General features: G+C 44.7%; 1 protein-coding gene across 11 annotated transcripts in view; it reads right to left on the minus strand.

Annotated features, from left to right (window-relative positions):
* The window catches only part of AKAP13 (A-kinase anchoring protein 13), a 226,593-nt gene that overhangs the window by 36,192 nt on the left and 173,258 nt on the right, over positions 1-17,143 (minus strand). For 8 of the 11 annotated variants that reach the window (XM_045824926.1, XM_045824932.1, XM_045824931.1 and 5 more), the window contains 4 exons: positions 14,156-14,287; positions 10,891-10,933; positions 9,881-10,013; positions 3,516-3,690 (listed from right to left, as the gene is read on the minus strand). In XM_045824926.1, the coding sequence (XP_045680882.1) occupies positions 3,516-3,690; positions 9,881-10,013; positions 10,891-10,933; positions 14,156-14,287 (483 nt within the window). The remainder of the gene's footprint in view (positions 1-3,515; positions 3,691-9,880; positions 10,014-10,890; positions 10,934-14,155; positions 14,288-17,143) is intronic. The other 3 variants (XM_045824935.1, XM_045824934.1, XM_045824933.1) reach the window with 1 other exon arrangement.

The raw sequence follows: 17,143 nt of genomic DNA on the forward strand, positions 1-17,143 counted from the left end.
AAGGAGCAAGGATTATACGTTGAGACCTCTTTTTTATAAGCCGCTGTGTAAGCAACCTGAGAAAGGAGCCTCTAATTATTCCAACCACTAAAAAGAAAGGATAATCACAGGATGTGAGAGAGGTGCTAAACACAGCTGAAGTGGCCATCAGATTACCTTGTATAAATGTATCAAATTAACACGTTGTACACCTTAAATCTACACAGCGCTCTATGTCACCTGCCCTCAAAAAGGAAGGAAAGGTGCCTGGCATACACTGCTGCTCAATAAATATTTGCTAGCAGACCACTTCTGAATGAATCACAGTATCAACCCCAGTACCTTGAAGAGTTCAGGAAACTGATCTTTACTGAGTAACTTCATTTACAACTAAAAAACCTCAAGGGCCTAATTATCGATAATCACATGTAAAAATATAAACCCCGTCTGAAGTCATCAGGGTTCCCTGGATTAGGTACCCAGCTCTCCCCTAACGAACCCAAGTGACACAGGAAAAGCCATTTCCTCCTTTTCTGCAGGAATATAAATCACAACGACCCACTGGTGAAGCAGAACACTGAAATATGTGAGAGATCTCCGTGAAGATCCTTCAAGGCCTTGCTTTTATTCTCCAAGTTTTATTTAGTTGAAATCTACACCTCCGTTGCAGGATGCCCTGTTCTTTCATTGAGGATTCTATTCATTTTAAAACCTTTTAACAATTCTGAACATCTTCTCTCGCTTGGGCCCTGCCACCTCTTCCTCACGGTGGTCTACCTCTGAGCATGTTGCCTGTGAAGTTTTCACCGTAAGCCCAGCTCCAGCTTCGTAGGGCTCCTCCCCTCCCACGGGAGCCCCCGACACCCTGCGTTGTCGAAGTGACCCAGCGGTGCAGTCCTGTGTGTGCTGCAGCTGGGGGCCCTCGGGGTTTCTCCTCTCCTGGACTGGGATTCCAGGAAACTTCTGGTGAACATTTCTGAGCGTGGGGTTCCCAGCACCAATGGAGGGTGTACGTTTTAACCCCAGATTTCATGTGTGGTGCAGAATTCTCACTCAGGGTCCTGTTGCCTTGCTGCTTCTGAACATCTGGGAGGGCGGGGTTTTTCTAGGCCCTTCAGCGTGAATGTGAGTCTTTAAAACTCTTGGTTTTTTCAGGGGCTCAGTTCCAGCACCCACTGTGTGACCTGAAGCCACACATCCTGTCCCCAAAGTGAGGGGGATGCTCTTCGTTGCTATGAGTCTGAGTTCCCTCAGGTACTTTCCTTTCTGCAGGCTCCGTTTGTTATTAGGCTTTTTAAAAAGAATATATTTCATCAAACTTTTTTCTGTTTTATAGCAGAAAGCAGGTGTTCAGTCTGCTTTACTGATGAAGTTCCTTCACTATCAAGTTCATACCGCCAATCAAGAAATACAGTTCTCCAAGACCAGAGCTCCCCGGACGGAGAGCGGGCACTTGGCAGAAGGGATTCACAAAGTGATTCTTTGGAAGACAGGAGGAAAATTTCCCAGCTCTCATTTGTCCTGACTGAAAAGAGAAATGGGGCAAGTGTACAGACAGATATGCTGGGGCCTCCCTCAGCCTGTGTGTTCGGCAGCTTCACTTCACCTGTGGCACGAGTTTCTGGAGGGAAGAGGAGACTTACACAAAGTCCTGCAAAGAAATTACGACTCCACGACAGTAAGTATAAATAACAATACTAGTAACCAACCAGAGAATAAGAAAATGGCCAATATGACTTCTCTCAGTCCCAGAATGAGCTCTCTATCAGTACCGTACAGGGCACCTACATAAATTTTATGTTAAATATTATCAATCCTGCATGAGAAGGCTACATATATGTTAATAGTAGACAGACAGACAAGTGCTTGCTGAGACTGCGCTAGGCAACCAAGTTGTCCCACTACCAAGAGGTGGGCTGTGTCGAGCTGCTAAGAAACTGGAGACATTCTACGGGTGTCCTCAGCATGGTCCTATCAGAACGGGGGCTCCACAACAAATACACTGGGGTACTGGACGGTGACAGTCTCTTGTCCCTGGAGGTCACATAAAACTTTTTACACTGGAATTCTCAGCTTGCTGGTGAGTCGCATGCAAAGGAGGACAAGAGTGCATGATACCTGCCCACAAGGATGCATAAAGATTTAGATGACAGCCCCCAAGAGGTTTTTGTTTTTCACCTAAGACAGTAAAACAAAGAGGGCTGCAGACAACATCTGGGGTATAATATGACCACAAAAGTCATTTTACAAGAGTACGGGTGGCACAGCCTGTCCCTTAGAAAGTCACAACAGCTGTAGCACAGATAAGACAGGCTGCGGGCTATGTGGTAGCTGTAACTCCACACTTGTCTTCTAGTCAAGACAGCAGAGACTGGAAATTATTATTGTAGTAACTACCAATCTGCTGAAATAAACTTGTAAGAATTTCCAATTCCAAAAAGAGAACTATTTTCAGTAACAAATCACTGGGATACTCCACACAAAGGACTGAACAGGAAATGACGTCATGACATCACGGTCTGGGAAGTGCTCCTGGGAGCCTGAATCACGCACTAGTCAGTCTGCACGGGTACAGGCACGTGATGTCAACGGCCCCAGCCCTGGGGGGCTGATCTGCAGGCTCTGCACACGTCTGACCACAGAAGCCTCCTCGATCTGCCTTGGTGTGTGTGACAAAGACAGTCACTTTCTATCTGTGCGACAAAATTTCTAGATGTTACGTCTTGGAACAGGTGCCTGCAAATCAGTGCCTGGGGGTCAAAGCTGGCCTGTGGCCTATTTTTATATGGTTGGAGAGCTACCAATATTTTTAAATGGTTGAAAAACTTTAAAGAATTAATAAGCCATGACACATGACAATGACATGGAGTGCGAATTTCACTGTCTGTAAGCGAAGTTTCACTGGAACAGTCACGCTTGTCGGATTATGTCCTGCCTCTGGCTGCTTTCACACTGACCCAGCAGCGTCCAGTCCTGGTGGCCACAAGTCTAAGATGTCTGCTATCTGGTTGCTGACAGAAACAGCTCACTGACCTCTGTCCCAGGGTAGTATCTTATCAAAGCCAGGGACCACGGTTAGCTAACAGACGGCTTTCAGATGGTTTCAGTGGGTCAGCAATAGTTCAACACGAACAGCCCTGCGTAGGACCGTCCTCTCCCTTGGCGGGCTGCACGACCTGATCCCGACAGACGGCTGAAGCACACACCAAAGTGCCAGAAAGAAAAGTGAGCGCACGTGACCTGACATGGGCCTACTGGGGGGGTTCAAGGTTTGTGTCCTAGAGATGGTTCTGACACGGACACAGACTTCTGGAGCAGGCTTAGGGACAAGCGGTGGAATGTCTGAAATTGGGCCTCTCTGAAAAAACACGGGTTCCATGTTCTGCATCGGGACTGCTCTTCCTCAATGGTGTTTAAGGAAAGATATAAAAAGGACCGCTTCTCCCCCAAAACGAGGAAGAGATAAGGGGGTGGGATGGACAGGAAACGAGGAAGGAGCTTCCCTGAGCCAAGAGAGGAAGCGGCACAGCTCTTACTTGCACAAGCGTAGGCATCCCTGTTGGTGAAAGGCTTTGTGCACTGGCTGCAGCCGATCGGGCCCACGACAGGCATGGAGCTGAAAGAGTGGCCATTGAGGTTCTTCTTGTCCTTCTCCTTCTCTTTAGAATCCTTCTCCTTCTCCTTAATTTTATCTTTCTCTTTTTCTTTTTCCTGCCAAAGAAAACAATCAACAATTCATTGAACACTAGCAGGCCTTCCTTTGCCCTGCGCAACCCAGGTGGCCTGCGGTCAGCAGCAGTTGCTGCTGACGGCTTTGAACAAAAGTTAGAAAGGTTGCAGCAGTAGAGACCAGAAAGGGGCTCTAATGCTAGCGTAGGACATGTCTGCAGTGGCCAAGAATCCTCCTTAGTAAGCCAAAGCCCAGCCCACACGGCAAATGGGCAAGGAGTTCAGGACCAGCTGCAGGCAGGGGCAGACGAAGGGCCAGCAGCAATTCTGGGAGTGGCCTGAGCAAGAGGGAAGATGATCGAACAGCAGGAAAAAAAACATCACACCGATCACAAATCTCAAGCGAGGGCACGCCTCTGAGGTTTTCTCCCTTACTCTGGCCAGAAATGTTAAACGCCCCCCACGTATACAAGCTCAGTTGTTACTAATTGGAATTGCAAGATTCACAGATGTTAACTTTGGCCCAATTTTCCAACGGGGAGGAGGAATTTAAACTCTGAAAACTTAATGAATAGTGCTGAGTGCTAGATCCTAACCAAACATCTGCGGCAGTCAGGGACATTTCAGGGGCGCACTACTCCTGGGAGGCTGGGATTGTGGGGTGTAACTATGCTTGCCATGAATGGTTCTTGCCAGGCAGAGCATTTGGCTGGTTAATCAATATCAACGGAATGATTTCCTTTCAAACCAATGGACCATGCACAACAATTCACAGAATGCATTTAACAGTTGTCATAATCACTAATGATGGGATACCCATTTTCTAGGGAATATGATACCACTGTGGCACTCTTAAATTTCCTGGAAAACGAGTGCCCCAGAGTCAGTGATGACAACTACTGCCTTGCACATACATTATTTCATCTGATCCAACAACTGTGAAGTAGGTAGGGTGGGCATTAAGCATCCCGTTTCACAACTAAAGATAAAAATAGTAACAGCTAAATTTTTTGAATAGTTACTATGTGCCAAGCACTGTCATAAGCAACTCACATGTATTTTCTTGTAACAACCCCATGAAGTAGTGAGTACTGCTTATTATCTCTATTTTACATCTGAGGAGTTTGAGACTTAGAGATGTCTAATACTGCATCTGTGGCCACACCCCAGTAACTGCCTGAGCTGGACTTAAGATCCAGAGCTGGCCAACTCTACAGCTCGGCTCCTTCGTGCTGTTCTACTGCCAAGAACTGGAGAGGTTTGTTGACTCACAAAAGGTCACACAGCAAATGATGAGCAGATCCCAGCTTCCTACTCAGAACTGAAACGACGAATGTTTGCTAAGGCTATGATTCACGTCAAGTTCTCTCTAGTAGAAGGTGCATGAAAATCTAAGTGCTGAACTGATACGCTTTAGAAGTATAAAAAAGTAACAAGAGAGGAAGGGAGAAAAACTAATGTACTTCTCTTTACAAAACAGGAAACTGTTCTCAGTGGAAATTAGTAACCGCTCAAGTACATAAAACTCTAATAAAAATCACTAACAAAAATTGAGTTTCTCAAGTAACTTCTTTCTTTAACCTAAATTTTGTTGAAGGCTTTTCCATGTGTAAGATGTTCAACTGAAAAGCATCTGACCTTTTGCTCGAGAAAGCCCATGCACGCTCCACGGGCAGACACATCCACGCAACTCCTCTCAAACCTCGCAACGAGCTTCAAGTCTGAACACATAATAAACACGATCCGCCTCCTCTGCAGCAACCCAACACCGTCCTTCCAAGAATAAAAACTAAACAAACCAGCAAGCTCCATGGCCTCTGTCTCCAGGTATTAGCATTCGGTGCTTTAAAGAGGTCGAGCTCTTACCTCATCATGTTTCGGTCCTATGAATCGCACTGTGATGAGGGGCACTTCATGAAACCGACCCCATTTTACCGACATGACGGACCCCCATGCCAGGAAGTGTGCTCTCACGGAAGGAGGGGGGGCTCATGCCGGCAGGGCAGAGCCCGGCAGCTTCGCGCTGCCATCAGAGAACCCTTAGAGAAGCCGTCAGAGGAAGCCAGAGACCGGTTGAGAAAGGAAAGGAGGGAGGAGGGCTGAGGCTGCTCGTTTCCTCAACACGAGCTCAACTGTTCGAATGCTGCCAGTGAAGCCAGCTACCCTAGTGACAGAGGACAGAGGACACAGGAAACGAAACAAAACTAATTCCCCAAAATGTGTGCATGGTGCTGAAGTTGCAAGATGGGAACTCTGGTAAGGACTGAAGCCACTTTCTAAACACTGGAAGCGAGGGAACACATCTCACCTATTTAAAAACAAACACCTCATTTTAGAAAAAGCAGTACGTTTCCCTAAGAAACTTTTTAGTAAAGTCGCCTGTGGTAAGCAGCGATGGGCTGTTTCCTAAAATTTGACTTTTCCCTGTTTAACAGCTGACAAACTTTCGACCTGTGCTGGGAAATGGAAGCTAGAAGTGTGTAAAGGGGAAGGTGCAGACAACAACTACACTAGGATACTATGAAAAAAATAATTTTCATCCTTCTAAAATCTACCAATTTAGACAAGCAATTAAAACGTGGAACATGCTGTGATTATGCAACTGTCATGCTGCAGAGTTCTAATCAAAGAAGGGATGAGTGAGGTTAAGAACTTGCTAAAAACATTTCTAACCATCTCCTGGTTGTCTGCAGAGTGGGGAGCCTCGGAAAAAGAAAAAGAAAATCCGTGTGCTACGCTGCTTTAAAGAGGGCCCCTCCACTCTCTCCACGCAGGAGAACATCATGCTTATTGCTGTCTGAGCACTGTGGCAAGCAAACACATTTACCAGGAAACAGTCCTATCTCTCAAAGGTACAAAACTCGACAAAAGCAGAAACTGTCAGTCTTCCTGTTGTACTTCCTGTTTAGGCTCTCCGCTTTAAAAATACACCCACATATTCATCTATTAACTCATGCCAGTTATTGGTTAATTCTTAAAAGGACATGTGAAGGATTAGTCTCAATTTCTCAAACCCTACACATATGCAGCCCAATGCTACGGACGAACTGGATTATCCATGGAAGGCGAACCATTTGCCACCTTGTGGCTGGCTTTGGGATCCTCTGAATATAATTTAACAACTGTTTGTTATCACATATTATAAATTAACATAATTAGCATGCCAATTATATCTCAGTTAATAACTACAAATTACTTTATTGTGTGTGACTATACATCATGCTTAATTGTAAGGGAAGTAGAAATTTCCAAGCCATTCTTAAAGACTTGAAGAATTAGAGGTGGTGATTTAATATAATCTGCAGCACACGCTCAAACTTTTCCTTTAAGAAAAAAGTAGGAATGGTTACACTGCACAATAAACGAATAAAAGCAGATTAGATGAGATCTAATAGCATCTCTTTAAAAAATAATTTCAAAGCAAAAAGTATATAATTTTTATAAAGGAAGCACTCATTCCCAATCTTTAACATTATTGAGAAGTAACATTATTCGGTAGCTGTGAAGTGGGCTGAAACGCTCACTCATTTGTGTGCCGTCGTTCAGAGAATGAAGCACTTCTGCACGGCAACACTCTGGGCGGCACAGCGGTGTATAAACACAGGGTATTCACCGTAATTTAAAAATGTGCCACTTTGGTGTCTCCTGTATTTCTTACTATCTTTTGGTACACTGGCAGAAGCCAAGCTATTCTGCTGGAGGTTCTAAAAAACTGTCATTTCAAGTTAGCTAGTAACAATTATGAAAGGTGACTCTTAAACGTCTTAATATATTTGGTCACCGGGGTACTCCAAACACCTGACACCATGCAACAGACTGCAATCTAGGCTTAGAGCCTTGTCATTTTTTTTGAGTTTCCATTGCTAGAGATAGCACCAGCCCCTAAAGGTCACACCGTGAAGCCGAGAGGGAAAGAGGAACCATCTCATTGCAAAAGAATGTTGTCGTTCTGATAACAGGTCAGCCGATACTGCTTCTGCCAGTGATGACAGACTTCCCTCTCACACAAATTACCTTCTTTTCTCCTGCCCTTTCTCTTCACCCTCCCAGGAGCAAAACAGCAGTCTTTTGCTTATTAGAGGAGTCACACAAAAAAAAGATACTTTCAGTAGCAGGTTTTGTTTAAGGGGGAGTGGGGAAGAGTACTACCTGCTGGAAGTCAGACTGTGCGAGGCTCTGCCTTAATGTCACCTAGTTCTGTGACCTGCAACAGGCTGCTTTGTGCTGCAGGTGGTACAGCAGGGAGGCCAGGATGACTTTTAAAGGTCAGGTTCCAGGACCTAAGTTCACGCTTACTCATCCTGCTCATGCCTGTCTGTGTTACCTCAGCAATGTCATGGCCGGTGAATTTACTCCTGCGCCTGGAAGTCAGGGTCACTGTGGAGCTGACGGGGAGGGCAACCTCCACTTAGTTACTGATCTTCCGATTATCCGTTTGTTTGAAGGAGATATTCCAGTTTAAAAACATTTCGAAATCATATGAACAGATCATACAATTTTTCAAGGGACTGCGTGTTGGCACCCAGCAGAACACTGAGGCTATGGAAGTCACTCTAACATTTGGCTGATTTATAGCTACCTTTCCAAGGAGACTTTCTTTTGCTGATGCCAACCAGTGTCCCAGCCAGCAGTGATAAGTAAAATACACACAGCTCTGTTTTAAGCCTTGCTGCCCGTATGTGGAATACCACCAAGCATTCTGCCCTCTTTAACCTTATTTTTGACTTATAAAACAAGGCTATGAAGTTAATACTTACATGTAGTTATTCTAGACACCACTTGCTAGATTCTCTGCATTGTCTTCTAATTTCCTGACAGCCCCATTCCTATCCACCCTGCACTTGGGCCACAGAAGTGAAAGAGAGAAACCAACTCTGGTGGCAGGTTGTACGGAAAAACTGCTCTGACTATTGAGCAAACCTAGTGTTTTCTAAAAGACATCCTATTTGCAAAACCCAGGAAAATATATCAGCTATATTTCGACCACCCCACTTAACTGAGGGCCTAAGAAGCCTGCGGTTTTGTTTGGGGGCAAGGTATGGGAAGGAGTGTGGGGAGGTGCCCACTGACAGCAACACCCTTGAGCGTTTACTCCCCGCTTCTGAGTGTGTGTGCACCTGTGTATGTGCCCCCCCAACACACACGTGTACATAGTGGTTCCTTGGCAGGAGCTCCTTAACTGATTTCCAGTATTTTTCACTTTTTTCTTATTTTGTGGGATGCTGGCTGGGAAGATAAATGCAGGGCCACTGCAGTGGGAGGCTGAAAGTTTTTCCCCAGCACTGGGAATTGATATGTTATCTCCTTTTCTTTCTTTCTCTTTAAAATACAGTTTAAAAGTCACCCTGGCTGGTGTGGCTCAGTGGATTGAGCACTGGCCTGTGAACCATAGGGTTGCTGGTTAGATTCCCAATCAGGGCACATGCCTGGGTTGCCACTCAAGTTGTACTCTCAGTAGGGGGTACATGAGAGGCAACCACACATTGATATTTCTCTTCCTCTCTTTCTCCTTCCCTTCCCCTGTCTCTAAAAAAAAAAATAAATAAAAATAAATAAATAAAACAGTTTAAAAGCAGATTAAAAGGGCAGTCATCTCAGTGCCGGGTTATTATAGGTGATTTTTATTTTCTTACTTTTATGTTTTAATTATTCTTATAATGAGCATGGAAAAATTAACCACTATACAAAGATGTGTACACATGTTATCTGAATCTCAGGCACTACAGAGGATGTACTACAGCACACTCCTGGTTAGAAAGAGATTTAAGAATTCACATTTGTCTTAAAAGTTCTTGTTACTTTCTGTGGGACCATCTTGCTGACCTCTAAACCCAAATGTAAGTATTTTCCGTCCACGGGTCTTGGCATAACTCCCTGCAGCTACACTGCAAACCCGATGACCAGTTCCGGCACCTGGACCTCTGGTTCCACATCAAAGCCATGCACGCACCCAGACACAGTGTCTCCGTCCCACAAAAGCAAGACAAGTAAGATAATGTGTGAAAATTTCTTAGCACGTGGTGAAAACTCCGTTAGTGGTATTGCCTCTTGTTATTTTTCTTGCTGTTATTTTTCTCCCATTAATACGCCATCTCAAAGCGTTTCTCTGAATCTACTCCCATGCACCCTCACCCTGCATTAGTTCTCGGGTGCGGGTAGGCTGTGACAGTGACAGGAGCCTCCGGGTGACTAACTGAGGGGTCACGCAAGGAACGCCCACGATGGTACTCACTTTGCTCTTTTTACTGCTGGACATTTTATTCTTGATGTAGCTGAAAGTGCGGCTGACTTTCGTGCCGCTCTTCCCTTCAAAATCCTTCTTGGAGGGGCTCTGGGGTAGGAAGTTGTAGTTCTCTTCTGTTATACTACATAAAAACAAAAAGACAGACTAAAAAAAAAGGACTATATAAGTTATTTTCTAAAAATTAAAATGTCTTCCACCAAATTCTTTGCAACCATTTTTGTCACACACTATTTTTCCTACAAGTCCTTATATCCTCATGGAAGACAGGAGGCAGGACAAGAGATGGACCGAGGCTGCTGAACATTTTGCTACAACATCGTCTGAGAACAGCACAGCCCAGTGCCCACGTTCTGTCGCCAAAGGTGCTGCATCATCCCGCATCAGCACAAGAAGGGGGAGTCCAGTACAGTCAGAGACTCTGAGAAAGACCTTATTCATGTAACTTTCCTTACAATATGTTGTTAGAACTACCCGATTTTATTACTTATTGTGAATCTCTTACTGTGCACAATTTATAAATTAAACACTATCCTTCATACGTGCAGAGACATGTGGTATCTACAGAGGTCAGTACCGTCCACAGTGTCAGGCACCCACTGAGGGTTTTAGAGCGTAGCCCCGGAGGACCAGGGGGAATACCACCCCCCCCCACACACCCCCGAAACCAACTGTTGTTAGACTTACAAATTAAAAACCGCCATAAGCAAGGAGTACAAACATTCATAAAGTCAAACAGAAGTGTTTCTTACACGATTAAATGCACACAATAGCCTTCATCATTCGAAAGAGTAATGACAAAAGAAAAGTACTGAAGACATTTAGAAAGGGCACAGTCTCATTACCAACCACTTCGAACCATCATTCCAGGTTTATCACTCAAGAAAGTGAGAACCCAACAAACTCCACAAATGTAGTTTTACTCAGTTAAATGTCATAATACATTCTGGATTTCCTTCATTTCCCTTCGGGAAAAAGAGTAACAAATAAATGTCCAGTACCTCTCTGTCAGGTTAGCACTGGTGCTGTGGAAAGGCCGGGAATCTAGAAAACAAAAATGGCAGAGAAATGTTAGAACCAAAGGACTGTACCTGAAGGACAGAGAAAATGTCTAAAATGTCTACAATGACCGAGATAAAAAGCAGAGACAGCATTTCAAAGTCAGTGCACAGGGCCTTCTCCTGCTAAGGGTTTGGTAGAAGAAAAATTAAACCAGAAACCCCCAAATTAGAACTGTGATGGTGAGTGAATTTCCCAATAAAGAAGTTTAATCCAGGATCCAAGTAACTGAACAAACCCCAAATCAAGATTTTTTTCCCTAATGTTCAAACTAAGACAAGACATGTTTCATTCTTGTTCTTATCAAATGTTCAGTTCCTACAGATCATCATTCTGAGATGATGTCACAGGAAGAATACGAAATGGGAAATTAAATATCACATTCTGTTAATTTCACTCTCAGGTAGTTCTCTCTACACTGAAAATCTAGCTAACACGTATCTGGTATGCTCCTGAACATTCCAGGAAAAGGGTCCAGGGACAGTAAGAAGAGCCCGAGCTGGCTTATAGGGTCTGGGGCATGCCACCGATCTGGGGTGAGGAGTTCGTTTCCTCCCTGTGAGAGGAGGGGCTGGCGCAGGCGTGCAGGCCCTCTCCAGGCTGCTGCTGGCTGGAGTGAGTAGCACAGGCCCATTCTCCCCCCTCCCACAACCACCAGGCCATAAACTGTGGCAGGTCATTAAAATAAGGCCAAGTCAGACAGCTGGGCAATGCTAAGTAGAACAACAGAAGGAATACCACTCTTTTTAATGCTTAAGCTCCCAAATCATTCTAGATTCTGAACAGAAATGCAAAACTGTAGTTATTATTATTAAGTAAACAGCTAACAGGTGGGAATAATGCATAAGAAACTTAAACTCTGAGTCTTCAAAAAGACTGCTTTCTATACGGTTTGTCTTTTACATACTTGGGGTTCTTCTATTTTACTGATCATGCATGGTAACAGCCAGGTGAGGGGGGCAGATGAGCCCATTAAGAATAAGATCCAGGACCTGCCCCTGGCCCTGTTTGGCACAGTCTAGGTGTGAAATCATCAGCATGCTAACCTCAGGAGGCCTTAGCCTAAACAAAACCAATCAACAACAACAACAACAACAACAAAAAAAAGCAAACCCAAAGTATGGTTTAGATCAGTGGCTTTAAAACTTTTTCCACCCAACAGAGCCTTGAACGTTACAAGCGGTGTTAAGCTTTCTCAGGCTGCCGGGACTCTGTGGTACCTAGTAAATGACCACAGTAGTGACATGAACAAACTGAAAATGAAATCTATAAAAATAACAACCAGCACAGAGCCTGGCCAAAGATAGGCTAACAGTAGATTTGGGTTGAATAAATTGAAAACCGTAAAAACACATAACTGAACAGTGGGAGAACCTATGGCTCCTATGACTGTTTCCAACTTTGCCATTGCTGAAAATTTTTTACTTCATTTACTATGATCTTTTGGATGAGGTTTTTGAAAAGTCACTAGTCCACTGTGGCTCTGAAATTCCCAGTGTGGTCAGGTTTTCAGAGCATCTAAGGCACGAGTGGCAAACACAAGGCCACATGCGGCCCTCCACCTTGTTTTATCTGGGTGGCAGCACCAAGCTCTCACTTAACTGTTGAGAAGTAGTTACATTTATACAGTCCTAAAATCATATTCGGCCCTTTGAAGGCAACCGTGAGGCTGATGTGGCCCCGGGGAAAGTGAGTTTGACACTCTGAAAGGGACAGAAGAGCCAAAGCAACTTCCATGATGTAAGTACTCACAGAAGCAAAAAGGCCTGGCATCGAAGCGCACCTGTTCATGGGTCTGTGAACACAGTGCAGCGGACACTGCCTTGCAAATTCGCAGTGTCCACATCACCACTTGAAAACCGCTCCAGCCCGAGTTTCCTAAATTTCTGTGACCCTAAAACCACCTCTTCCGTTTCTTTCTCTGCCCCCCGTGCCCAATTCTCACTGGTAGTTCTGAGTTTAAGGAACACATTTTGAGGAAGGTGGGAGATGATTCGAAGGTTTCTTCCAGCCCCTGTATTCTGATGAGTTCACCATAATTTTCTATTAGAGGTAGAAGAAATCTGCTGGCACCTTTGTTTTTTTTTCTGCCCCCTGACCTATTTTCCACAGTATCATCAATACGCCGAGATGAAAAAATCTCGAGTATTTCTGAACCCTCGAAGTTGTAGGTGGATTCTGGTAAAGAGTAGTATCTTATTGTGTGTGTGCCTATTTACCAAATTTCTCTTAATTATGAAAAAGTACTGAACACGTAAGGCCTGCGCTAAAAGGAAATTAACTACACTTTGTGTTTCTGTGTATAAGGTACTTTAAGAAGAATGCAAAAATGTCACCCTGAGCTTAACAGTGCTTAAATATTAAACTGCAATATTCAAATATTAAATGATTAAATAAATATTGCTGAAACTCAGGGTCAGCAAGCAGTCGAGAATTAAGGTGCTCAACCATGTAGGTATTGTAATTGTGTGGGACTCATTAGTTATATGAAATGAAGGCAATTCATTATTTAGCTTTATATTAGAAATAATTTTCCATTAAAAATAATAATCTTGGAATACTGTAGAAATCTTGCACAAATGAAAACAGTTCATTCCCATGAAAGGAGGGATTCATTTCCCTTCCAAGTTTACTAGAACTGACACCTTGTAAAGTTTTAAAACTCGGTATCGCCAAGTAAGGACATATTCATCTGAAACCCACAGTGTAGAAAAAGGACTGAAAAAAAGTTGCAAGGAAAGAAAATAGGAGGAAAAGGTGAGAAGAAAAAAAATTAACATGAGCTGGTAAATAGCACAGGTGGGCACCCAGAGATCTGTCCCATGAGACAAAGCAAGTGAAATGAGGAACGATGAGGATGACATCACCAGACGGAAAGTTTTGTGAAATCAGCACTCGGTGTTACGGAAGGCACTCGGTGGGATGGGAACACACCGCTGGTGCCTGGGGAGGCATTGGCGTCCCGGGACGGACTCTCGTGCCCTGCAATCAGGCCACCGGATTAATCAGGGTGCATCGTGGACAGAAGACCAAAACTGTCTTACCAAATTAATTTTCAAAGCAAAGCATGACGACACATGGTTTAGACACGAGGGCATGCAGGGGGATAAAGGTCCCCACACCACCTCTTGGTGCCAAGCCGAGAGCATTCTCAGTGCTTGTCAGGCGCGGGAGAGCAGCCCCGGGCTCCCATGGTTGCTTACTTACACTGTAACTCCTCCTCCTCATCACTGGAATGAGAAGAGCCCAGAGAAAAGAGAGTTTTAGACTTAAGGAGGAGCGGAGAGATGCTGATGGAGAAGGAGATCTGCCTCGCGGGCGGCGGCGGCGGCGGCAGGGCTGAGGAGTGGGTTAACAGGGGTCATTAGAACAGGCACGGATTACACCAGGGTGACGCTGAAGGCACCTCCAACCCCCCTGGGACAGAACAGTGTCACTGGCCCGTATGGTTCCCAGAGAGGCTGTCTAGGCAAACAATGCAACTTATTCACAGTTTCATCTTTATTTCCGAACACAGCTTTAAAAAATTCATTCAACAAATATGAACTTGTTAGATTATGAAACAATAACTAAATTTTTAAAAATATTTTATTTATATATTTTTAGAGAGAGGAGGAGGGAGAAACAGAGGGAGAGAAACATCAATGTGTGGCTGCCTCTCGCACGCCCCCTACTGGAGGCATGACTTAGCTCACAACCCAAGCATGTGCCCTGACTGGGGATTGACCTGGTGACCCCTTGGTTTGCAGGCCAGTGTTTAATCCACTGAGCCACACCAGCCAGGGTCTAAGTTATTTTTAATGGTTATAATTTATAGCCAGAGGTTTTTTTTTTCCCTTCAAAGTAAAACTGCATCTGGCTCTCTTCCTCCTCACCCTGAATTCCTCATTCACTCCCGCCTCTTAACTGCAGTCTGTACACAATACATACCGGTGACTCACCACTTCTGTCTTCAGGCCAGGTCTGTCCTTTGAACTCACAACCGGTTCACCTAACTGCTCACGTAGGGGTGGGTATCCCACAGGCAGCTCCAAGAGAACAAGTACCTAAGTAAACCTATCTTTCCTCTAGACCTGCTCCTCCACCTATAACCCTTCACTTCGTGGAGTGGTACCTAAATCTAACTCATTATTCAAAACAGAAATGGGAATCCTTACATCACAGCTCACTCAGTCCTTTGGATTTTGTCTTCTGGAATTTTCTCAACACCAGCTTCTCCCGGCTGCCACTACTCCAGGCTCCAGTTCAGGCCACCAAATGCTTCCATCTGCATTTTGCAATGCTCTGACCGCCTCTCCTACCCAACATGCTCTCCAGTGGGGTCTGTATGAAGCGTTTCATTCAAGTAATGAATCAATTTAATCAACTTACAGTGCTCCACTGCCCTCAGATAACAAGCCCAACGCCCCCAAGTCCTGCTCTCCACATACTAATTCACTGAGCGAATCCCTCGTTTCCTTTTGGTCTCAATGTTGACATTATTTATCCCCAAATTAAAATGTGTATGTATGTAACATATATATCACTTAATAACCATGTATATATTCAAGCCTTGCAATTCAACCAAAAGACCAACGGAAAAACTCCATCTTCCTGACTCAGTTTATGCCCTGACATATCTGTCTGTGTCACCTTTTCCAACTAGAAGCACTATAAGAAAATATGTGTGTTCCACTACATTCTCACTGCACTGGCCACAGTTTAAAATAAGAGAGGCAATTAGCAGAGAAAGTAGAGATAAAATATCCTCATCAGCACTTATGCCTAACTTCCCAGAGGTGCGCCCTGATCTTTGGCCACGTGGGTTATCTTTTCAGATCCGGTGCTTGTCGGACATGTAAATGGCACAGTGCGGCTCTCCAGACGGACTTCACCACCACGGTCTAATGAAACCTTCTGATCACAAGCCAGTGTTCCCATCGAGGCACACATAAGGAACCTGGCCGATTCCCACACAGGGAGTGAGGGCATACGACTGACCCCAAGGACAAGTGCCCCTGATGAACACCCTTCTGTGTGACAAAGAAGCAAAATGAAGGGGAAAAAGGAATTCATGAAAGAAGCCTGTGAAGGGAAAACATCTCATGGGTATGACTCTCCTTGTAACATTATCCCTGCTAATGTGCTAGGGTTCTTCCAGGGATAGAATCAATCAAGCAGTTTCTCTACAGTTTGTAGGCACCTTCTGGGTAAGAGCAATGACAAGTTTAAAAACGGAAGTATTTGTACAGCAAAAATGAACTTGACTCTTTAAATTCTAAATGGAAACCATGTAAGTGTCTCCTGGCAGGCTGGGAGCCTCCACCCAATCCTCTCTGATGCAAGAAGGAGTGATGCAAACACACTTCCGGGCGCGGATGGTGAGGGCGAGCCCTCCTGGCGTCTTTCCCACAAGACACAGGCAGCGCCGGGCTACCTTGATTCTCCAGAAGGAGCCAGCAAGATGCTCCATCATGTTCCTCCCACCAACACAGCAAATCCAAGACATGAGTCAGGAAGCTTTCCCATCCACTGAGGTCCCTCCATAAGCTGTTGCCAGTCTACCTGACACCCCAGAAAATGACAGAAAGATTTGAGTCACCATCTTTACTCAGTATTTTCCTCCACATCGATGGATTTTTGCAACAGATCCCAGCTTAGAAATGGCAGTAGGGGTTTGTCTGTTTTTCTCATCTGGCAAATGACACAAGACATTCCAGACAGCGGCCCAGTACATTCTCAGAAATGTGTAAGCGTGGAAGACTGTGAGAGGAGCAATTCATTTCTTTAAAGAAAGAGGACAGAGCACGGGAGCGAGATGGACAGCAGTGAGTGAGGGCTGAGTTCAGAAAGCACTTTGCTCCTAGCCATGGGTGTCCATGAGACACAGCCACTTACAGAACACGAGGGGCGCTGTCCTCGTTTCTGTCACGCTGCTGAAGCTGGGCAGAGAGAAATGGGCCTGGGCTCTGGGAACTAACTCCCTAACGACAACAAGTCCTTATTATAAGGCAGGAAACATGCTAAGGACTTTAAGTAAATTCACATTTAAACCATATCATATTATTATCACTGTTTAATAGTTCAAATAATTGAGGCAAAGTGTTTCAGTATCTAGCCTGAGGTCCCAAAGGCACTCAGTGGGCTTACGATAAAATGCGAGTTAAAATAGGTGAAGTGTACCGAACACTTGAGACGGTAAAATCGCTGTGTGCA

The sequence above is a fragment of the Phyllostomus hastatus genome, unplaced genomic scaffold (genome assembly GCF_019186645.2).
Source record: "Phyllostomus hastatus isolate PE091 unplaced genomic scaffold, TTU_PhHast_1.1 phas_scaffold_555, whole genome shotgun sequence".
Taxonomy (NCBI): domain Eukaryota; kingdom Metazoa; phylum Chordata; class Mammalia; order Chiroptera; family Phyllostomidae; genus Phyllostomus; species Phyllostomus hastatus.